The 24,625-nt window shown below is 44.8% G+C and overlaps 1 protein-coding gene across 1 annotated transcript in view; it reads left to right on the top strand.

Annotated features, from left to right (window-relative positions):
• The window catches only part of DOCK5 (dedicator of cytokinesis 5), a 100,737-nt gene extending 79,724 nt beyond the window's left edge, over positions 1-21,013 (top strand). The window contains exons 38-52 of the mRNA XM_066593519.1: positions 44-163; positions 256-345; positions 7,602-7,706; positions 7,869-8,010; positions 9,964-10,045; positions 11,102-11,186; positions 13,275-13,361; positions 13,589-13,765; positions 15,337-15,420; positions 15,575-15,712; positions 15,803-15,942; positions 19,003-19,156; positions 19,255-19,402; positions 20,379-20,491; positions 20,575-21,013. Coding sequence (XP_066449616.1) covers positions 44-163; positions 256-345; positions 7,602-7,706; positions 7,869-8,010; positions 9,964-10,045; positions 11,102-11,186; positions 13,275-13,361; positions 13,589-13,765; positions 15,337-15,420; positions 15,575-15,712; positions 15,803-15,942; positions 19,003-19,156; positions 19,255-19,402; positions 20,379-20,491; positions 20,575-20,670 — 1,761 coding nt within the window. The 3' untranslated portion in view covers positions 20,671-21,013. The remainder of the gene's footprint in view (positions 1-43; positions 164-255; positions 346-7,601; positions 7,707-7,868; positions 8,011-9,963; positions 10,046-11,101; positions 11,187-13,274; positions 13,362-13,588; positions 13,766-15,336; positions 15,421-15,574; positions 15,713-15,802; positions 15,943-19,002; positions 19,157-19,254; positions 19,403-20,378; positions 20,492-20,574) is intronic.
• The last annotated feature ends 3,612 nt before the right edge of the window (positions 21,014-24,625 follow it).

Raw genomic sequence — 24,625 nt, 5'->3', positions numbered from 1 at the left:
TTACGGCAAAGCGCGCTGATCCTTGTATTTTGTCGCCCTCTAGTGGTCCGACAAGCCATGTGCACCTCATTTGCTGCAGCGAGACAGTTACACGGTGTACACCCAGCAGGAGCTGAAGGAACGCCTCTACCTGGAGATTATATCCTTCTTTGATAAAGGCAAGGTGAGTGCGCCGTCTCTTCCCAGGACGGTGTGACGGTATAACCCACCCTTGCGGTCTGTCCGTACTTGTAATGCTTCTCTCGTCCGCTACAGATGTGGGAACAGGCCATCATACGCAGCAAGGAGCTTATAGAGATGTACGAGAACCAGATCTTCCACTACGAGCCCCTCAGCAGCCTGCTGGTAATGTGCTTGCCTGTGTCGTGTCTGGTACTAGTAACATGCGGTGGAACACATATATACGACGGGGTCCTAGTCAGACCTCATGTCAATCAATCAATATGATAAAATGATTACGGATGTAATTAGCACCAGAGGGAAAAAAAACTCTAAGAACTTTGGGTCTCATTTATCAAACCCGGCTATTGGTAAAAGGGTATTATCTGCCCACAGCAGCCAATCACGACTCAGCTTTCATTATATCTCAGCAGTATAAAAGAAGAGAAGCTGCGCTGTGATTGGCTGCTGTGGGCAACGAGCACAACTTTCGTGTAAATAGTCTTGGTTAAATCAGGCCTTTTCTTGCATTTTCTTGCTCACTAGGCAGTTGAAGCCAGATGATAATCCGCCTAGACAGGAATTTGCTGCCAAAATGGTTAATCAATACCAAAAGTTACCTGCTTGGAAACCTCTTATTCACAGATGAGGCCACATTTCAGAATATGTTAGTCGGCAAAGCGTGTGGGAAACCGAAAATCTCTATAGAGAGCCCAAAACTATATATTTGTTGTGCCGCAACGAAGGACGGAATTATCGGTCCACATAGGATCCTAGAATGGTAGAGTCAGAAGGGACCTCCAGGGTTATCGGGTCCAACCCCCTGCTCAGTGCAGGATTTACTAAATCATCCCTGATATTTGTCCAGCCTTTCTTTGAACACTTCCATTGAAGGAGAACTCACCACCTCCTGTGGTAACCTGTTCCACTCATTGATCCCCCTCGCTGTCTAATATATAATCTGTGTCGCCTCCCTTTCAGTTTCATCCCATTGCTTCTAGTCTTTCCTTGTACAAATGAGAATAGGGCTGATCCCTCTGCACTGTGACAGCCCTTCAGATATTTGTAGACAGCTATTAAGTCTCCTCTCAGCCTTCTTTTTTGCAAGCTAAACGTTCCCAGATCCTTTAGCCATTACTCACAGGACATGATTTGCAGACCGCTCACCATCTTGGTAACTCTTCTCTGAACTTGCTCCAGTTGTCTATGTCTTTATCGGTGGACATACAGTAACTGGCCCCGTATACCTTGACATGTTGGAACGGTTCCTGTACCCTTAAAGGAGATGTCCCGAGGCAGCAAGTGGGGTTATACACTTCTGTATGGCCATAATAATGCACTTTGTAATATACATTGTGCATTAATTATGAGCCATACAGAAGTTATAAAAAGTTTTTTACTTACCTGCTCCGTTGCTAGCGTCCTCGTCTCCATGGTGCCGACTAATTTTTGGCCTCCGATGGCCAAATTAGCCGCGCTTGCGCAGTCCGGGTCTTCTGCTGTTCTCTATGGGGCTCCGTGTAGCTCCGTGTAGCTCCGCCCCGTCACGTGCCGATTCCAGCCAATCAGGAGGCTGGAATCGGCAGTGGACCGCACAGAAGAGCTGCGGTCCACGAAGATAGAGGATCCCGGCGGCCATCTTCAGCGGTAAGTATTGAAGTCACCGGACCGCCGGGATTCAGGTAAGCGCTGTGCGGGTGGTTTTTTTAACCCCTGCATCGGGGTTGTCTCGCGCCGAACGGGGGGGGGGGTTTAAAAAAAAAAAAACCCGTTTCGGCGCGGGACATCTCCTTTAAGTAGCTGATTTGTAACCCAACGTCATCTTCCAGCATATGGAGTATGGGTGTTTAAAGTTCCCTCAAAAGCAGCTTTCCAGATTGGACACGGTGGACCAACTTGGTGGTCAGCCCTTCCCTAGACCTTACCGTGCTGGATGAGGTGAAGGACTGAGTATTTGTGACTGTAGTGAATGATCTCCCAGGTCTGTGGTACCACTGCTGCTGTAACAGTGGACATGTTGGAGAAGACGTGGCAAGAAATTGATCACAGACTTAATTGTAATAATACAAAAATGAACTCAAATGAGGCGTAATCTTCATCCACAGCGTTGGGCCAAGCAGCCAACATCCAGTGGGGAAGGCGGTTTCTCAGGAATACAATGAAGAGGAAGGACGTATATCTGCAGCTCCAGTGAATATTTATTTATATTCCTCAAAAGTAGAAAAAAACGCCCCATGAGAGAACAGGATCTGCGCTCGGTACAAAACTAAGCCTTCGGGTGCAGTCAAACAGACATAGGCATATTTTGGTCCGTGAATACGCAGCATATTCATGGGCTGAAGTACGCTGTTGCCTTGCGTTTTATTTTGCCTATCGGCATTTTTTTTAAATGTGTAAACGCGGGAGATCTCCTAGACTTTTTTGCGTAAGTAAGTTTGCAGGTTTCTTGCATATTTCCTGCAAAATTTTTCACACCCATTGATTTCAATGGACTATTATGGTGATATGCGTATGAGCCATATGAGGGCTTGTCTTTTTTTTTGCATGGCGAGCTGTCATTTTTATTGGTACCATTTTGCGGTATATGCGGCTTTTTATATTTTTTATGTCCCTGTAAGGGATTTTAACCATAAGGCCGGCTTCACACTGGTGAGAAAATCGCACAAGATTTGTTAGACACACAAATATGAAGGCCGTTCTTTTGAATGTGGTCATACACATGAGCAATGCGGGAGACGCATCATGGCACGACCTACCCTTGGGTGTTCTCTAGCATCGCATCCCCCATTCTCCTCAATGGGGCCAGCGGCAGCGTCGCTCCACCTGCTGGTTGCATGCCATGTGATGTGAGGTTTCCTCATCGAAAACAATGGTAGAAACTCCGCAAATTTTTAAACTATTTTCCAACTCTTGCTGGGCGAACACCCTTTCACTGCCGGTGACTTTAAATGAGGATATTCCCTTGGTGGATTTCCAAAACAAATGTCTGTCTGTCTCAATCCATGCGTGTCGTCCCGGTTCTCACCTGAGCGGTTATAACTTTTTCATGGATTCATTTTTTTAATCTGACGTGCTGCAGACATGGTTTTTCTTCACTGACTGCCTTGTGCCCGCCCCACCGATGGGGCGTGTGCCGGCTTATTAGTGAGTCACAAACATTTTGAGTTGTTCCTCATTATTTTACTATTTCCTGTATTTTTTTACCTCATTTTCCCACCATTCATACTTTCTGCTCTGCGAACCTATGAAATGTGGGAGGTTTGGACAAAGTGTGTGTGTATTTGCTAAGCCTTTGCTACAATGTATCAGTGGAGACAATCACGTGTGTGTGTGTGTGTGTGTATGTATGTATGTATGTATGTATGTATGTGTATATATATATATACACTACCGTTCAAAAGTTTGGGGTCACATTGAAATGTCCTTATTTTTGAAGGAAAAGCACTGTACTTTTCAATGAAGATAACTTTAAACTAGTCCTAACTTTAAACAAATGCACTCTATACATTGCTAATGTGGTAAATGACTATTCTAGCTGCAAATGCCTGGTTTTTTGTGCAATATCTACAAAGGTGTATAGAGGCCCATTTCCAGCAACTATCACTCCAGTGTTCTAATGGTACAATGTGTTTGCTCATTGGCTCAGAAGGCTAATTGATGATTAGAAAACCCTTGTGCAATCATGTTCACACATCTGAAAACAGTCTAGCTCGTTACAGAAGCTACAAAACTGACCTTCCTGTGAGCAGATTGAGTTTCTGGAGCATCACATTTGTGGGGTCAATTAAACGCTCAAAATGGCCAGAAAAAGAGAACTTTCATCTGAAACTCGACAGTCTATTCTTGTTCTTAGAAATAAAGGCTATTCCATGCAAGAAATTGCTAAGAAATTGAAGATTTCCTACAACGGTGTGTACTACTCCCTTCAGAGGACAGCACAAACAGGCTCTAACCAGAGTAGAAAAAGAAGTGGGAGGCCGCGTTGCACAACTAAGCAAGAAGATAAGCACATTAGAGTCTCTAGTTTGAGAAACAGACGCCTCACAGGTACCCAACTGGCATCTTTATTAAATAGTACCCCCAAAACACCAGTGTCAACATCTACAGTGAAGAGGCGGCTGCGGGATTTTGGGCTTCAGGGCAGAGTGGCAAAGAAAAAGCCATATCTGAGACTGGCCAATAAAAGAAAAAGATTAAGATGGGCAAAAGAACACAGACATTGGACAGAGGAAGACTGGAAAAAAGTGTTGTGGACGGATGAATCCAAGTTTGAGGTGTTTGGATCACAAAGAAGAACGTTTGTGAGACGCAGAACAAATGAAAAGATGCTGGAAGAATGCCTGACGCCATCTGTTAAGCATGGTGGAGGTAATGTGATGGTCTGGGGTTGCTTTGGTGCTGGTAAGGTGGGAGATTTGTACAGGGTAAAAGGGATTCTGAATAAGGAAGGCTATCACTCCATTTTGCAACACCATGCCATACTCAGTGGACAGCGCTTGATTGGAACCAATTTCATCCTACAACAGGACAATGACCCTAAACACACCTCCAAATTGTGCAAGAACTATTTACAGCAGAAGCAGGCAGCTGGTATTCTATCGGTAATGGAGTGGCCAGCGCAGTCACCAGATCTGAACCCCATTGAGCTGTTGTGGGAGCAGCTTGACCGTATGGTACGCCAGAAGTGCCCATCCAACCAATCCAACTTGTGGGAGATGCTTCTAGAAGCGTGGGGTGCAATTTCACAAGCTTACCTCAACAAATTAACAGCTAGAATGTCAAAGGTGTGCAATGCTGTAATTGCTGCAAAAGGAGGATTCTTTGACGAAAGCAAAGTTTGATGTAAAAACAATGTTATTTCAAATACAAATCATTATTTCTAACCTTGTCAATGTCTTGACTCTATTTTCTATTCATTTCACAACGCATGGTGGTGAATAAGTGTGACTATTCATGGAAAACACAAAATTGTTTGGGTGACCCCAAACTTTTGAACGGTAGTGTGTATATATATATATATATATATATATATATATATATATATATATATATATATATATATATATATATATATATACTAGCTGATATACCTGGCTTCGCCTGAGTTAATTTGGTACTGGTGTTTATCTGGTGTTCACACGGAAAATCTTATGAAGTCGTGGTTACTTTAGAGATACTGAGGAAAAACATATGTTCACCATTTTGCATAGTTCTCTGCGTTACCCAGGAAACACCACGTGGAGGTAACAATGCGACGTTTCCTTCATATAAAATGACATCAGGAAGTGAGAGAATTAGATTACGTACATAAAATTTGGACACTAATTCTTTTGCGCTTAGAATTGAATAATCGAGTTGGGACCCATTAGCTTTTCCTATTTATGACATAATCAATGCCCGTGCCAAATTTCCCGTTTCTATGACACCGGAAAGGGAAGAAATTACATTCCGCACGTAAAATTTGGACGCTAATTCTTTTGCGCATATAATTGAATAATCGAGTTGGGACCCATTAGCTTTTCCTATTTATGACATAATCAATGCTCGTGCCAAATTTCCCGTTTCTATGACACCGGAAAGTGAGAAAATTAGATTCCGTACGTAAAATTTGGACGCTAATTCTTTTGCGCATAGAATTGAATAATGGAGTTGGGACCCATTAGCTTTTACTATTTATGACATAATCAATGCTCATACCAAATTTCCCGTTTCTATGACACCGGCAAGTAAGAAAATTACATTCCGCACGTAAAATTTGGACGCTAATTCTTTTGCACATAGAATTGAATAATGGAGTTGGGACCCATTCGCTTTTCCTATTTATGACATAATCAATGCTCGTGCCAAATTTCCCGTTTCTATGACACCGGAAAGTGAGAAAATTACATTCCGCACGTAAAATTTCGACACCAATTCTTTTGCGCATAGAATTGAATAATCGAGTTGGGACCCATTAGCTTTTCCTATTTATGACATAATCAATGCTCGTGCCAAATTTCCCGTTTCTATGACATTGGGAAGTGAGTGATTTAGATTATGTACGTTAAATTTCGACACCAATTCTTTTGCGCTAGAATTGAATAATCGAGTTGGGACCCAATTTCTGTTCCTATTTTGGAGATAATCTATGCTTGCGCCAAATTTCATGTTTCTACGACATCGGGAAGTTGGAGAACTTTTGGCCAGTCAGTCAGTCAGTGAGTGAGGGCTTTCAGCTTTATATATATAGATATATGTGTGTGTGTATATGTAGGTGTATGTATAATACACACATACACACACATATATATATATAGAGAGAGAGAGAGAGTATTGTGTAGCTGATCATCCGAGGGGCCACATTGTTAGAGGGGTTACATGAGACAACCAACTTACTGCTTCTCACATTAGCCGTACAAACCTTTGCTACAATGTATCAATGTAGACAATCACAAGCTTACAGTCCAAGCTCCAGTCAGATACATTTGTAGCAAACCTTCAGCTTTGAGAAGTATCAGGTATGAACCCATTTTTAGGTTGTGTTTATTGACCCAATGGGACATGACTAGCCGCTCATACATTAAAGCAACTCTCCAGTTTCAGGACAACATATTGTCCTTGGCCTGAAGGGGCAGTTATATCACCTGCTGTTGGTCTTCTGTACTGAAGCCCCTCTGATTTGTCAGTTCCGCGAGTCCCATTTTCAGCTGTCCAAGATGGCCGACACAATCTTCAGACTACCTAATCTCCACAGTGCATTATTAGATTCCCAATACACTATACCAGCTCTCTGATTGGCCAGCACTGTCCACATAATCAGTGCTGCCCAATAAGAGAGCAGTGTGCATTGGGTAGCTAGAAAATTGCAGTTGCCATCTTGGTCAGCTGAAAATGGGATCCCGAACCGGTGAATCAAAGGGACATCGGCATAGAAGGAGGACACTGGGTAATATACTCTTTCCCAGTCATTCTAGGGATTGAATTTTGTCTGAAAACCAGAAGGTCACTTTAGATGGGTATTCCTATCCCAGACTTTTATTGCAAAAGTCAGATAGGAACTGCACCTTCTGTATCTCTAGTTTTGGCCAACATCAACCTGTATGAGGGATCGGGGTGGTTGAGATAGCAGAAACGGCTAAGCAGGCTTTGCTAAACGGTTTCCATAACTCCTATTGACTTCTATGGGAGTCACGGTAGCCCAGCGGCTTCTGTCCTCCTTTTCCCCACAAAGCTACATTTTACTCCTCACCCTCCGCAATGTCACAGCTGGCTAACATCTACCCGCATGCCATCTTCATGACTCCCGGAGCACAACCAGCACAAGTAGGCTACTTTATGGTAATCACCAATAGGTTCTCCCATAGCCAATGTGATACTGCGATGTCTATTACAGGACACCCCCCACCCCTGATAACTTATTACTGCTTATCTCCTTGTCATCACCCACCTCCCTGTGTTCTTAGAACAAGCAAGCCGGCTTCTACCAGAACATCATGCGCTCCTTGAGGTTACAGCCCGAGTACTTTGCTGTGGGATACTATGGCCAAGGCTTCCCTTCCTTCCTGCGGGTAAGACCAAGACAATGTTCTGCCCCATTATTCATCCGTGTGCTTGTCTTCTGGCTTCCTACCCTCCGTCGCTAACCCTTATTCTTCCCTCCTCATCCATTCTTGCTGACCTTCTTTGGCATCGTGTGATGGAAGATTTTAATACTTCGCTCTTTCCTGCAGAACAAGATTTTCATACATCGGGGAAAGGAATACGAACGACTTGAGGATTTCAACCTGTGGCTTCTGACTCAGTTCCCCAATGCAGAGAAGCTCTCCAGCAGCTCCCCACCAGGAGAGGACATCCGAAACTCCCCCAAGCAATGTATCCTACTTGGAAAGTTGTTGTTTGACCCCTTAAAGGGGTTTTCCAGGGAAATACTATTGATGACCTATCATCAGGATGGGTCACCAATAATTCAGCTGGGGTCCCCGACCGATCAGCTGAGCGGGCGCATGCTGTCAGCACCGCAAATATACAGACGCGCCGACCTCCTTGTAGTGGCCGGCGCATGTAACTGCAGGCAAGACTCTCATTGAAATCAATGGGAGCCATGCCGGCAGTTACAAGCGCCAGCCACTATACAGAGGTCGGTGAGGAGGCTTCTGCTCTGACCTCTGCGTATTTATGGTGTCTTTTCCATGTACATAGTTACATGAGGGTCCTTTTTTGGGATGAGTTGTATTTTTCAGTGGTACCTTGTAATGTACTGGAAGACTTTTAAACGTTTCTAAGTGGAGTGAAATGGAAAAAAATGCAATTTTGCCGCGCTAATAGATGGATTTAAAAATTGTGAGCCCCAATGGCTAATCGTTTCCTTCACCTCCAGCCCACCATCAGGACTGCTGGTGTTTTATTATTTTTTTTTACACATGGATAGATTTACTGGGCTGCTACTGTAGATCATCTTTATGGCTAGCCTGAGGTCTTACCTATAGGATATCTCTCCTCTCTCAGTCGGGGGCTGTCATTGATTTTTCATCCCTCATTTGCTCCTGATGAACACTTTTATGGGATAAACACGTTGATCAGGAGTGCACTGATTTATGGACAGGTAGTCCGGTTGAGTGCTACATTATCAGGTAGCATAGACAGATACTAATGATATGAGATATAGAGCAGAGTTATATTACAATAATGGACTTTAGTCCATTTATATTATTAACCCCATAAAAACCAGGCTGCTTTGTACCTAAAGGACCAGACGCTTTTTAAGGATTTCACCCATGTGGTAGTTTTACTGCTTTTTTTGCCTTCAGCTACTAGAATTATTTTTGCTATGTTTTTTATTTCCGTGACATATAGGGCAACTTTTTTTTATATCTGTTTTCACTGACTTTTTTCTGTTTTGTAGTTTTATTGGGGATAAAAAGCTTAAAAAAAGTTTTTTTTTTAACATTTATAGTTATTGTTTTTTTAATTAGTAAGTTTACATTAACATAAAGTATGGGAACGGGTTCTTCATTTTGGACTTTTGATATTTTATATGTACAGTTTTGGATTACAGGGCGCATATGCCGAGTGTTTTGGTTGGCGTCTGCTTTGGGTCATTTTCTTTTTCATGTACATATTTTTATTTTATTTTGTAATTTTTTTAAACTTCTTTTTGTAACAGTTTTTTCTACCATCTATGTCCCCCATGATGTCATATATCACCTCTATGGGGCATTCACATGGTCTTTTTTTTTTATATCTGACACTTTTATTTTCCACTGTAGCTGAGGCATCCATAGGAGCCCCAGTTACAGGGAATACATCCCCGATGGTGACAATAGTCACTAACAGAGCTGATCGGGGTCTGCTAGGACCCTGCAGCTCTGCTGTAACAGAGGGACCCGGCGGACATGTGATCGCGTAGTGGAAGAAACATTTCCTCCTTCACTGTTTAGTACATTGAGCGCTATGTATCCAGGAAAGAAGAAGACCGAAACAATTAAAAACCACCTCTCCCTTCTCCTTCGGATCCTCAGCTCTGACTAACAGCTGAGGACTCCCCCCTGCGCCTGCTTGATTGCAGGATCAGAGGGTTTAATCCTGCGCTGTATTTTTGCTATTGGCCGGGATTAAAGCCCAGGACCGAGCGCTGTATATTTACTACACTTGTTAAAAGTTACATTTTCAAGGGACCTCTTGGTTAATTCCCATATGGGACAGAGTCCAATGTCAAGTGATACAAAGTGCTGAGTGACATGTACATGCTATGTAAAGGTGATTAGATACAACAGCTTAGATACGACGGCTTAGCTCCTGCTTTATGTCCTTAAGTCCGTCCTCTAGATGTGCGCTGCTTCAGCGTGAAGCCATTAATGAACCTTCCCCCGCGGTACAAGGACAAGCTGGTGCCTGAGCAGATTCTCAGGTAGGCACTTCCTATCACAAGGAGCCATTGTTCTGCATGGATGTAATGTATGACCCACGCAGCGGTAAGGCTGAGGTCACATCTGCGCAATTTTATCAGTTTTAACCGATCTTTATATTCCTTTTTAAACTGTTTAAAAAAGGATGTTTTCACTGATTGAAACAGTTCTGCAGTTTTAATGGATTTGTCAATAAACGGATACTTGTGTTACGTTTTTTCTGTTATGATCTGTTTTTAAAGGATCCGTTTTTTCTTTCATAACTCTAGTTTCACGTTTGAGTTAATTTAAAGGGGTTGTCCCGCGCCGAAACGGGGTTTTTTTTTTCTTCAAACCCCAACCCCCCCCCCCCCCGTTCGGCGCGAGACAACCCCGATGCAGGGGTTAAAAAAGAACACCGGAGAGTGCTTACCTGAATCCCCGCGCTCCGGTGACTTCTTACTTACCTGCTGAAGATGGCCGCCGGGATCTTCTCCCTCGGTGGACCGCAGGGCTTCTGTGCGGTCCATTGCCGATTCCAGCCTCCTGATTGGCTGGAATCGGCACGTGACGGGGCGGAGCTACACGGAGCCGGCATCCTGCACGAGCGGCCCCATTGAGAAAACAAGAAGACCCGGACTGCGCAAGCGCGGCTAATTTGGCCATTAGACGGCGAAAATTAGGCGGCTCCATGGAAACGAGGACGCTAGCAATGGAGCAGGTAAGTGAAAAACTTCTTATAACTTCTGTATGGCTCATAATTAATGCACAATGTACATTACAAAGTGCATTAATATGGCCATACAGAAGTGTATAGACCCACTTGCTGCCGCGGGACAACCCCTTTAAGTTAACGGATCCATTAAACAGAAGCCCAGATGGGTACAAACTATATTGTTTCCTTTTGTGTCCGCCCCCATTGAGTACAATGGGATAAAACTCTTGCATTCTGTTCAGTTTCCATTTTCTTGGACAAAAAAAAAAATGAATGCAGATTTTGGGATAGAACAGAAAAACGGAATATAAAGCGCTGATGTGAACGGCGCCTAATATATATAATCTTCATTCTTCACTTGCAGCTATTATCGATTCAATGAGGTGAACAGTTTTTCCTACTCTCGGCCATTCCGAAAAGGAGAGAAAGATCCCGACAATGAATTTGCAGTAAGACATATTCACATATGGATGACCTACAGATGTAGCAGAGCTGGATTTGTTCTTTAACATAACAATCCACATTTGTTTAACTTTTTATCGGACAGGATCTTTCCGTTTTATACTCCTAGAGACGGGGAGTGATTGATATACCATTGTGTTGCCAACACCTCCAGCATAACAGGGGTTAAGGAGGGGTTGCAATGTCCTACCAACTGTGGCGACCTCTGGCTGTGTGTGAACAGCCTAATTAAAATGGGAAACCTACAGCACCCCCCTTATTACAGATGTAGTAAGCTTTAACTTGACGTTTAACGTATTATATTAACCTAACTGCAATGTTGTAACTGAAGAGATCATTATGCATGGGTCGTGTTAACGATTGCTACACCTGTAACAAAAGATGTTGACTGTGTCGGCTGTAGACTCACACCCAACCGTTGACTGCGTCGGCCGGAGACTCCCCACCCAAGGTTGACTGCGTCGGCCGGAGACTCCTACCCCACCGTTGGCTGCGTCGGCCGGAGACTCCTACCCCACCGTTGGCTGCGTCGGCCGGAGACTCTCCCTCCACCGTTGACTGCGTCGGCCGGAGACTCTCCCTCCACCGTTGACTGCGTCGGCCGGAGACTCTCCCTCCACCGTTGACTGCGTCGGCCAGAGACTCTCCCTCCACCGTTGACTGCGTCGGCCGGAGACTCTCCCTCCACCGTTGACTGTGTCGGCCGGAGACTCTCCCTCCACCATTGACTGCATCGGCCGGAGACTCCCACCCCACCGTTGACTGCGTCGGACGGAGACTCCCACCCCACCCCACCGTTGACTGCCTCGGACGGAGACTCCCACCCCACCCCACCGTTGACTGCCTCGGACGGAGACTCCCACCCCACCCCACCGTTGACTGCCTCGGACGGAGACTCCCACCCCACCGTTGACTGTGTCGGCCAGAGAGTTGCCCCTCCAATCCACTAATTGTGTCGGCTAGAGTGTATCCTCCCCCCCCCCTCCCCAATTGACAGGGGTTGGCCGGAGACTCTCCCCCCACTGTTGACTGCGTCGGCCGGAGACTCTCCCCCCACCGTTGACTGCGTCGGCCGGAGACTCTCCCCCCACCGTTGACTGCGTCGGCCGGAGACTCTCCCCCCACCGTTGACTGCGTCGGCCGGAGACTCTCCCCCCACCGTTGACTGCGTCGGCCGGAGACTCTCCCCCCACCGTTGACTGCGTCGGCCGGAGGCTCTCCCCCCACCGTTGACTGCGTCGGCCGGAGACTCTCCCCCCACCGTTGACTGCGTCGGCCGGAGACTCTCCCCCCACCGTTGACTGCGTCGGCCGGAGACTCTCCCCCCACCGTTGACTGCGTCGGCCGGAGACTCTCCCCCCACCGTTGACTGCGTCGGCCGGAGACTCTCCCCCCACCGTTGACTGCCTCGGACAGAGAGTTGCCCCTCCAATCCACTAATTGTGTCGGCTAGAGTGTATCCTCCCCCCCCCCCCCCCTCCCCAATTGACTGGGGTTGGCCTGAGACTCCCACCCTCTACCCATTGGCTATGTCAGCTGAATTGACTCCCCCGTAACTGTGTTGGCGAGAGTGTCTTCCCCCTCCCAGATGACTTTGTTGGCCAGATACTCCAACTCCTCCCCATTGACTGTGTTGGCGGGAGTGTCTTCCTCCTCCCAAATGACTTTGTTGGCAAGATACTCCAACTCTTCCCCATTGACTGTGTTGGCCAGAGTGTGTTCGGCTCTCCCCATTATATGTGTCAGCCAGAATATGTTCGCCATTCCCCATGGGCTGTGTCGGCCAGAAAGTGTTTTCATCTAGAAGAGTGCTCTATGGGTGACCGCTGCAACTAAACAAACTACTGACTTTGTGGGAGACTTGCCTGTCCACACTGGGAGGGTTGGCAACCCTCCATGTTAGCACGGAGTGTGGGGGCCCTACTATAACCTTTGCTATGTGTCTCTTCTCCTCTAATAACATTGTTATAAGCAGTTAATTAGACTTTACATTTCACATGTTATATGTTACGCTTCTATACTGACACATGGACGCTAGATTTACTCATGCCCTGCATGTCTCCTCTACCCTGCAGACAATGTGGATCGAGAGGACTATGTTCACTACGGCGTATAAGCTGCCTGGCATCCTGAAATGGTTTGAAGTAAAGAATGTACACACGGTAAGGACAATTGTTTATCCATGGGTAGTGCCTGGTATTGCTGCCACATGCAATGACTCTGAAAGGCAATACCAGACGAAGGCCATCTTCAGGAGTAGCGCTTTTTCTTGGGTGGAGTGGGAGGAAGACCCTTGTTATTGATCTCGTACAACCCCTTTAATGAACTTGTGTATATATAGTAGGTAGATATACTCAGCATGGTGTCCAATACTCATTTGTACCCACAGGAGGAGATCAGTCCATTACAGAATGCTATCGAGACAATGGAGCTGACCAACGAGAAGATAAGTCACCAGGTCCAACAACACAGGGCAGATGCCAGCCTTCCCCTGCACCCACTCTCTATGCTGCTGAACGGTATTGTGGACCCTGCTGTGATGGGAGGATTCTCTAACTATGAGAAGGTCTGTATGTTCATGTGAATACCATACAGTATTTGTATGTAGTCCTATGGGACTAAGAACAAGTGATATCACTGAAGTACAGGCTGTGATGTCACTACAGAAATCATGTTAGTTTTATAAATACGCTGCATAAAAAGTTGATAAGGAAGATGAAAAAATCCCTCCGCAGCGCCACCTATTGGATGGCAGCATTCCTTCAAACCAATGTCCAACCTTTTATAAGGTCTTAAGGAAGATTGGGAATTTAAAACCAAGCCAGATTCCATACACAGAGAGCTGTTTGCTTTTAAATATTTGTTAAGACCCGTATACAGGGTTGAACATTGATTTGAAGGAATGCTGCCATCCATTAGGTGGCGCTGCGGAGGTATTGTTCCATCTTCCTAATTTGCATATTACACAGAGGAGAGTGCATGGCCTTATAAATAAGTCTCCTCACTCACCTTCTTGGTGCTCTCCTCAAGGAGAGACAATACCCCTCCCGATTAAAAAGTTGAGTCACTGTGTACATATATTACTTATCCTGTACTGATCCTGAGTTAGATCCTGTATTCCACTCCAGAGCTGCACTCACTATTCTGCTGGTGGAGTCACTGTGTACATACATTACTTATCCTGTACTGATCCTGAGTTATATCCTATATTATACTCCAGAGCTGCACTCACTATTCTGCTGGTGGGGTCACTGTGTACATACATTACTTATGCTGTACTGATCCTCAGTTACATCCTGTATTATACTCCAGAGCTGCACTCACTATTCTGCTGCTGGGGAAGTCACTGTGTACATACATTACTTATCCTGTACTGCTCCTGAGTTACATCCTGTATTATACTCCAGAGCTGCACTCACTATTCTGCTGGTGGAGTCACTGTGTACATACATTACTTATCCTCTACTGATCCTGGGTTACATCCTGTATTATACTTCAGAGCTGCATTCGCTATTCTGCTGGTTGTAAACATTCAACAAGCTTGTTGTTAAAAATATCCCTAACCGCTCAGCTGTTCTCCTATAATGCATGGAAGTTTCCAATGCTAGGTCTCAAAATTTGAAATCACCAGAACATGCTCTGTTCTAGTTCTGAGCCAGCAAATAATTCTTTAGGATTTCAGCTCTGAAGCCTGTAGAATTGTGATTACGGACCTGGAGTGTAAGACTGTAATTCCTACAAGATATATAATGTAATGTATTTTAGAAATTGAGTCTTTCTATGTAGGTTAATTCTGTATGTAAACTGATAGACATACTCTGTACAATCACCGAGGAGCACAGAACAGATGCATCATGATGCATGACAACTGGAGGTGGCCCCTCTGCCTCAGCCATTAATGGATAACTGGGTTCCAATTTGCTCACAATGACTGTGAAAACTTGACAGTCACTAGCCATAGAAATCTTTGGTAATGGTCCAGCACTTTCTTGTTCTGACTGTCTACAAATCTAGAGATTTGGAGCATCGGGGCAATAGCAAAGGTCTAGTCTGTGTTTCCAGTGCCTTGTGATGAACTTGTCCTAACTCCTCTGTTTCTTTATAAAGCCTTATTGAGTAGATCTCTTCATGTCATAGGCTTTCTTCACTGAGCATTACCTCCAAGAACATCCAGGAGATCAGGACAAGATTGAGCTCCTCAAACAGCTGATTGCTCTGCAGGTATGAGGTCCAGTTAGTGTAAGCAGTAGATGATACTTCATATCTTGGTCGATTCTTAGGTTTTTGGCCATTTTGACCCTCTCATTGATAAAGTCTTGGTCTCATTCAGTATTTATACCTTTCCTTCTGCCTCATCTCCACTGTCTTCATGCAGATGCCTCTTCTGGCTCATGGAATCAGGATTCATGGAGAGAAGTTGACCGAGAACCTACGACCTCTTCATGAAAGACTTGTGTCCTGTTTCCAGGACCTGAGGGGGAAGGTGGAGAAGCTATATGGGACAATCACTCTGGTAAGAATTGAGTAGGTTCTGGAGAACATCCTAGCCGCTCATGATGGTTTTTGTTTTTATTGAACACAACGGTTCCTTGCTCTTCTTCAGCCTTCCAGTTTGACAGACAGGAAGCTAAGTCGTGCCGGCTCTGTAGTGGTTCCATATATCACATCTGCTACTCTAAGAAGGTTGTCCACTGTGTCTTCCTCTTCTTCAGGGAGTGGTAGTTCCAGACCAGGCTCTGAAGGGTATGCGAACTGTCTGCTTTTTTATTACTTATTTTCTTTTACGATTTTTTTAAGAGACCTCCCATTTGATTTATTAATGTAGACAACCGACCCCTTCTCTACTTATCCTGTGTGTCTATCTTCAATGTGGGGCCCAGAAGTAAAGGGGTTCCCAAGGACTAAACTAATGATGACCCATCCTCAGGTTGATGGAGGTTCGTCACTTGGGATCCCCGCCGATCACCTGATTAAAGTGATTCAAGTGAATGGGATGGAGCTGAGATACCGGGTACAGCCGCTATACAATGTATTAGGGGTGTGCCTGGTATGGACTAAAGTAATAGCAGTACTCGCCTGAGTGTTTCTGTCACTTCAATCAGCTGATCGGTGGGGATCAAGAGCAATTGACCCCCACTGATCAACTATTGATGACTGATGCTAAGGATGAGTCATCAGTAAAGATGAGAGAGTATACTCGCTAAGGCACATTACTCGAGCGAGTAGTGCCTTAGCCGAGTATCTCCCCGCTCGTCTCTAAAGATCCGGGGGCCGGCGCGGGTGACAGGTGAGTTGCGGAGGGGAGCTGGGGGGGAGAGAGGGAGAGAGAGATCTCCCCTCCGTTCCTCCCCGCTCTCCTCCGCCGCTCCCCGCCGGCCCCCGAATCTTTAGAGACGAGCGGGGAAATACTCGGCTAAGGCACTACTTGCTCGAGTAATGTGTCTTGGTGAGTATACTCGCTCATCTCTAGTCATGAGTAGTTTAGTTCCGGAAAATCCCTTTAATCCCTTGACACTTTTGGGCATACGCGTACGCCCTTTAGTATTGGGGTTTGTATGGAGTGGGATCTGGGGCTAATCACATTACATACAGGGCAGGTGCCAGCTGTTTCTGACACCCGCCGGCAACAGTCACGCTCAGTGCTCCTTCTGATCGTTGCTGTTAACCCTTTAAACGCCACTGTCAATTCTGACAGTGGCATTTAAATGCTCTCTTCGAAGTTCAGGGCCCTCTTCCCCCACGCAATAAAATCACAAGGTCTGGTTCTGAAGACCCCCAGAGCTGCCATGAATGAATGACTTGATAGAACGCAGGTCAAACTGTGGTATAATGCAATACTATTGTATTGCATTACACTGTAGGAGCGATCAAACGATCACAAATTCCTGCAGGCACTAGGAAAAAATGTAAAAAGAAGGAAAAAAAAAAAGGTTTTCCAATTAGAATAAAATGAAAGGTAGCAAAATTTTTTTTTTTTTTAAACTCTTCACATATTTATAAAGATCAAAATTTTAAAAAAACGAAAACATATTTGGAATCGCCATGTAATTAAAAGTCTGATCTATCAAAGTAACAGATTATTTGTCCTGCAGGGGGAATAGTGTCAATTTAAGAAAGGACATGATTGCGCTTTTTTTTGTCACCCGGTCTTCAAGAAAAAAATGTAATAAAAACGATCAAAAAGTCATATGTATTCCAAAATGGTTCCAATAGTAATTACAGGATGTCCTGGAAAAAATGAACCCTCCTACAACAATGTCGAAGGTTATGGCGGTCAGAAGATGAGGGCAGGAAAAAATGTAATAAAAAGATATTTTATTGTTTAAAAGTAGGACAGCAAAAAGACCTAAATAAGTTTGGTATCGTAGTAATCGTACCGACCCATAGAATAAGGTTATCTTAAATAGTATCACTGAAAAATACACCTCGTCCCGCAAAGACAAGCCGGCACACAGTAACCTCCAGTAGGAAAAAAAAAAGTTTGGGTTTTTTGAAAGTGGGGAGGACAATCGGGAAATGAAAATGAAAAAAAAAACTATAAAAGAGCTGAATATCACAGCAGAGTTCAACATGGCGCCCCCCCAAAAACCCCATATTCACCTCTCGGATCTGCTGCGCGAGTCCCGTCTCGTGAGTCGGCGCGCATGGGCAATACAGCGCATGACGTGCCGGCAGTGGGCGATGACGCGCAATCATGCGATACTTCCGCTGTGCTCACAATGGAAACCGGCTGCATATTAGATGGCCCACAAACCTTTCGTAACATAATACTGAGAGCCCCTTTGCAGTACGCTGGCTTGCTCAGGGGGTTGACAAATTTGTCCTGGGTATGACTCCCAGTTCGTTTTGAAACCAGTTCCCCTGGACCGCCCCAGTGCGAACAACACATCCATTTTGCACAACACTTAACCAGAGATGGATGACCATATCTCCGATGGACCCCAACCACCTCAATAAGTACCATCCATGACCTCCTCTTTGCAGACTGTCATGACTAAAGATCCTCCTCTGACCAATCTTCATATCACCGATTTCATTATAAAAGTGGACTGCTTCGAGGTCCAGGCTTCTAGTAGGAATGGGCTTGCTCTGCCCCTACATTAAAAGGATGTGTGCACCAAATAGGTTATGTGTGAACGTACCCAAAGGTTACCTATCCCAAGATCTCCTTCTTCCTCTCCTCATCCATTAGGATTTACACCCTACCCGCCCTTCTCATATCTAGTTAAAGGGGTTTTCCCGGACTGCGGATCTCCAGGCCCTTCCCTTGAATTCAAAGGAAGCTGTGACTGTAGTACCACACGGGGTCACTGCAATAAGGACAGCGCTATCTGCACTGACAATTGATTGACAGTTTATAGTAAAAGTCCCAAACAACACATTTTTTAAAGGGGTTGTCTCATGGCAGCCCTTACCGAAAGGCAGCCTGGCAACCTTCTGAGGTTCACAAAGTATGTCACAGCAGAGAATGCGCATGCGCACCTCCGCACCCATTCACTTCAGTGGCCCCGCCAAAGATAGCCAACCCGATGAAGTAAATGGGAGTAGAGGTGTGAATGTGCATTTTCTGCTGAGACACACTTGGTAGATTTCAGTACATGGCCAGGCTGCTTTACAAGTAAGGGCTGTCATGAAGCAACCCCTCTATCTGTCTACCCCAACAAGCCCTGTCATGTATGAGTCTTAAGCTCTTTTGGCCTTCTCTTTTCTTTACATTTAAAGAACTTCTTTAAGTCACGACATGTAGTTTTTGGGTTACCAGTTAACGCATCAACATTTTAACAGTTCTCTTCTCATCCTCAGCTCACTTCCAGAACCTGTACCTCCTCGTCGTGGATCCCTCATCTCCCGACATGACGAGCACAACGACAGAGAGGATGGTGACATCAGAATGATGAAACTAAAGCAGAACGTCAGCCAGTCTCAAACCATCACGGAGCGGCCTGGTATAGCAGAGGTGAGAGGCGAGCAGTGACCGGATTGTGGGTCATCGTGAAGGGTCATGGGTCATGTCAAGTTAATTCCATATACTCTTTCTACTCTGTTCTGGTTCAGGTGTATTCCCAGAGCTTGTCCGCCAAGACGCGACCAAAGAGCCTTCAGCTTTCAGATGGCCGCCTCACCCTCCACACCAGCTCAACAAGTCATGGAATAACACCAATTACTCCTTCCTCTATCACTCCTAAAACGCCAAGAACCTATAGTAAGTATACTACATTAAACCTTTCTTCTTCTTTTCCTCATTTTTCAGGACCTCCAAAGAGCCAGGGTAGAAAGCCGCTAACAAGCACTTGCTGGCACCTCAGACTATCCAACATATTGATGGCAATTCATTTCAGAACTTTAATATTTTGCTATCAACCTCTTAAAGTGACCCTCCGGTTTCAGGGTAAAATTCTGTTCCAGGACTGGAAAGGATGGGGGGTACATTACCTGCAGTAGTTGTTCTCTGCCATCCCTTCCATCCACTTGTTTTAGATCCTGTTTTTGGTTGTCCAAGCTGGCTGATGCAATCTTCAGGCTATCTAATCTCCACAGTACATTGGTAGGGTTAGACGACCAGTGCACTATACTTGCTCCCTGATTGGCCAGATCTGCTCTTGTGATCAGTGATGGCCAATCGGAGAGCAGTGTACAGTGTGCATTAGGTAGTTAGAAATTTGATGCAGCTGTTTCTGATTGGGCTTAATAGACTGCTGGCAAAAGTACAATGTAATGCAATACTGAGATATTGCATTATATTATACATGTGATCAGGTGATTGCAAGTTCAAGTGTCCTGTGAGAACTAAAAAAAATAGTATCAGAGAAAAAAATTTAATCTTTAGAAAAATAAAAAATATTAGTTCAAAAAACTTTCCCAGTTGCACATAAATTTTAAATGGCTTTCATTTTTTAACATAATTTGTATTGTCACATCGGTAAAACTTCAAAATATCAAAATATTACATTATTTATCATGCATTGTAAGAAATAAAATGCAGTGGGTGCATAAAAGGGATTTTCGAGGCTATTTTTATTGGACATTCCAGGCTATTCCTTAGGTCAGGTCATCAATAGTTGATTGGCTGAGGTCCACCACTCGGGACCCGAGTCAATCCCTTTCAACTGGAAGATGACCCAATAAATCCAGTGTCTATCTCCTCTGCACCTGTGATATCATCTTTATTACTTGTCCAGGTTTTCCTTCACTTTCTACACATGGTGATGCTGCATTACAAATTATGGGGTCACCTCCTCCACCACCTCCTAAAAGCAGATCTAATGAGGGTAGCCAGCGACTTTCCACAGAGGTAAGTGACAATACACGTTCTTGGATAATATTCCCACAGCAGCCACGATGACTGTACATTGTTTCCTTTCTGATGTTCTCCAGTTACCTCCACCATTGCCAAGAAGAGAAGACGCAAAGCCACCAACGCCACCGCCAAAGGTTAGGAAGTCAAGTGTGGTCCATGAACCTGGATTGTGATCAGCCTTTAGAAGGAACATCTAATCAATCCTTGATACTCCCCTGCAAGGTTCAGACCCATCTTAACCACTCTTCGTCAGGATATCTTGATGGACACTCCATGGATCTTGACTGTAGAGTATTGAGGGATAGTCTAATGGACAATAGCCGGTCTATTGAACGCACGTTCTTATTGCTAAACTAAATGAAGATTTTATTCTAGAAGACTGATTGTCCATATAGAAGGCTCTTCCGTGGTCAGGATCGTCAAGAAGACGTCTGTGTTAATAATGTAATCACTATTTGTATATATGGGACTCGATATTATTGTAACAAACAAAAGCCTCAAACCACTTTTATCTCATCCTCGTGTTTCCTTTACTTTCTTTGGTACTTCACTCGAAGATAATTTTATTGCCCAAGAACATAAACCTTGTGTGTAGAGATGAGCGAGCATACTCGCTAAGGGCATTGGCTCGATCGAGCATTGTCCTTAGCGAGTATCTCCCCACTCGGCAGAGAAGGTTCGGCTGCCGGCGCGGGTCACAGGTGAGTTGCGGCAGTCAGCGGGGAGGAGAGTGGGAGAGAGAGAGATCTCCCCTCCGTTCCTCCCTGCTCTCCCCCACAGCTCCCCGCCTGCCGCCGGCAGCCGAATCTTTGCTCCCGAGCGGGCAGGTACTCGCTAAGGGCAATGCTTGCTCGAGCAATTGCCCTCAGCGAGTATACTCGCTCATCTCTACTTGTGTGTATAGAAATAAGTGTAATATAGAAAGGCCAGATTTATGGGAACTGCTCTACGCCAGCGTTGGAGATAAGATGTCATATTACATTTTGCATACATGTGTTAATACTCTTTTTTTCCCTGTTATCAGCCTTTTCAGGCTAAAGAGAGGCTTATCGTAATGTTCTTTAATGAGATGATTGACATGGAGTCCAGCAAAATTCCCTGCCCTATGATTACTACTTTACATATCTATCTCCAACACATTTCATAGACCAAGGCTTCTCAACCTTTTTCCTAAACATAATGCCCGGTTCTAACAATCAGTTGTAATCTATGCCAAAATTAATTGTTTTTCTCAAATTATCTCCAGAAAACAGCATAATAATGAACTAAATGCCAAAAGGAGTCAATTATCTTTCCACCATGACTCCATCAAAGCTAATGCAGCACTTGAAGACTTTTGTGACATCTGCTACCCTGCTACACCTCACTACCGGGGCATAGCTATAAGGGGGGTGAAGAGGTAGCTGTTGCTACCGGGCTCTAGAGCCTTAGGGGCCCAGAGGCCCTTGTATCACATAGGATCACACCAGTATTATAAATGGCACGAGGTAGATAAGTGGTGCAGATTTTACTTTGGGGCCCAAGAGCTTCTAGTTATGTCTTGGTCTCACTAATAATCACTCTACTAGTCTAGACTATCAGGAAAATGGTCAATACTCCACCCTTTACACTAGACTGCCATGGAAGCAAATAAAGATGGTGCTGAGAAATCCATCTTCACCTAACTGCATAAAGCCCCATTTACACGCAACAATTATCGCTCAAAAGTCGTTCAAATGATGGCTTTTGAGCGATAATCGTTGCGTGTAAACGCTTCAATTTTTCACTCTTTGCTGAACAATGATTTTTAGGTGAGCTTAAAATCCATCATTGAGGTGGAGAGAGATAGCAGGAACCGCACACTGTGTTTTCCACGGGAGTCTGAGATTAGATTGTATTCAGTTGACAGCCCATGCGAAGACAATGCAGCTAAGTGCAGACCACATGCTGGGATGTGCAAATAGCTGCTGGAGGCTCATTTACATGCAAAGGAAGGTAATAAACTGTCAATGGACGTTCATATCCATTAGCAGTTTATACAAAACGATCACTAAAACTGTCAATCTTTCAAACAGGGAGCTCCAGCTGTGCCTGCACTGTTATCTCTAATGTAGGCACAGCTGTTCCATATAACAGGTTATTAACAAATGCTTGCTGTACATTTTAATTACCCCAAAACACTCGGTCCGCCTGTGCCCAGCTGTTCTTTCCCACAGCTCTGATTTCATTAGTCCCTGTCTCCTCTCCTGCTATTCCCCAGCGCTATGTAAGGATAAGCAGCTCTGTGCTGCAGATAGCTTCTCCTCCACACAGTGCCCATTCCCTGCCAGACTTGACGCAACGTCAGGGTCTCAATGCATTGGGTGTACACTGCTGTTTGCACAACCTGATGCACTGAGACCCTAACAGTGCATTGAGTCTGTGGAACAGGCACTGTGAGGAGGAGAAGCTGTCTGCAGCACAGAGCGGCTTCTCCTTACACAGCACTGGGGAACAGCAGAAGGGGAGGAGACAGGGACTAATGAAATCAGCGCTGTGGGACAGCACAGCAGGGCGCAGGCAGACCAAGTATATTGGGATGATCAAAATATAAAACAGACCTTTATTAATACCCTGTTATATGGGAACAGTTGTGCCTGCACTACAGAGAACAGTACAGGCACAGCTGGAGCTCCCTGTTAGGCGAAGATAGATTTTGTCAGCAGCATCTCCACCTAACTGCATAGCTGAAGAGGGATTTTGTATGAAAAATGGACAGAATAGGCTGATAAAACCTACTGCAGAAAAGCTTATCATTGCCTTTTCTGTCCCCAAGGCACCGCAACAGGTCAGGTTTTTGGGATTTCCTCAGTATTACACAGATGATGTAATTATTTTCCGTGCCTCAGACATTGTCACAGGTGGTGTTACTATAGGATATCCTGCATACATGACCTGTTGGTGTGCCTTGAGGACTGGAGTTGGGAAACACTGCTGTAATGGTCCTGTTATTAGGAATATCTTACTTATGGCACCTAAGTGATCACCGCTTGCTTTTGATCCTTTTCCATCAGGATAACATGCCTCACAATTTATAACCCACATTTCGGATTACCCCACTCACAAACTTATAATCAAGTTCCTTGGATTACTCCGAAATGGGTTAATTTGACAGGATTCATAGTCTAGCCTGCCATACTCTTTAGCTCAACCACTCCTTCATCCCACAACTATTCTTCCTCGTTGTGCCAATCGCATACGTTCTGTAGAGGGAGAGCTGCCTACATCTCTTGAGGAAAAAAAGGAATAGAGCATCTTGAAATCCAACTGCCTGTTCCTTATCTCCCCTGATATCTGCTGTCAGAGGCGAGTCTGGACAACCCTATACATATTAGATGGCAATCGAAGCCCACTAAAATTGTTGGGTTTGTCCAACGTTCTTCTAACGTGTATGGCCACCTAAAGTTGCCGAATTGTTCTCATTGAATGTTACCTCGTACATCATACTTACGATCGATGTTGGGTAACCATAATATTCTTATTACCTTTGTGATGATGGGATAGTTAGTTACATTACACTGTTCTATTGGTTGGTGAATAACTTTTAAAAGGGATTTCCTGGTCTGAACTAATGATGATCTATCTTCAAGATAGGTCATCAGTACTTGAACGGAGGAGTCTGCCGCTTGGGAACACCAACTATCAGCTGTTTCCTGGTCTCTGTTGGTGTAGACAGAGCCGGAAGCGGACCGTTCTGTCCACATTGCAGCATCCCAGGTTAATATTGCAGGAACTATTCACATTGAAGTTAATGAACAGTGTCTGCACTATCAACATGGACTGCTACGGACTCAATAATTGTGAGGCCCTTTTGGAACAGAGCCAGAAGTCACCGGATACATCTGGCCATATAGGATCTAATGTTTAGACCCATAAGACAAGAATTTGGCTATATATGGAGGGATATTGAGTTTTTGTCAATTAGACTCCCACTGCATTCCCAGCAGTGCAGCAAGTCTCCTAGAGAAGCAGATGTCTTGAAGACCATTGGTAGCTGTGAGACATCTCCCTGTATATGGCTAAATTTCCCTTGAGGTTCATAGTAGATGAATTAAAGATATGGCCAGTTCCGTGGACAAATATGACAAAATCCGTAATGATCTCAGTGCA

Source organism: Eleutherodactylus coqui, chromosome 2 (genome assembly GCF_035609145.1).
Source record: "Eleutherodactylus coqui strain aEleCoq1 chromosome 2, aEleCoq1.hap1, whole genome shotgun sequence".
Classification (NCBI taxonomy): Eukaryota; Metazoa; Chordata; class Amphibia; order Anura; family Eleutherodactylidae; genus Eleutherodactylus; species Eleutherodactylus coqui.
Note: the sequence above shows the minus strand (reverse complement) of the source record. Positions and strands in the feature narration are given on the sequence as shown.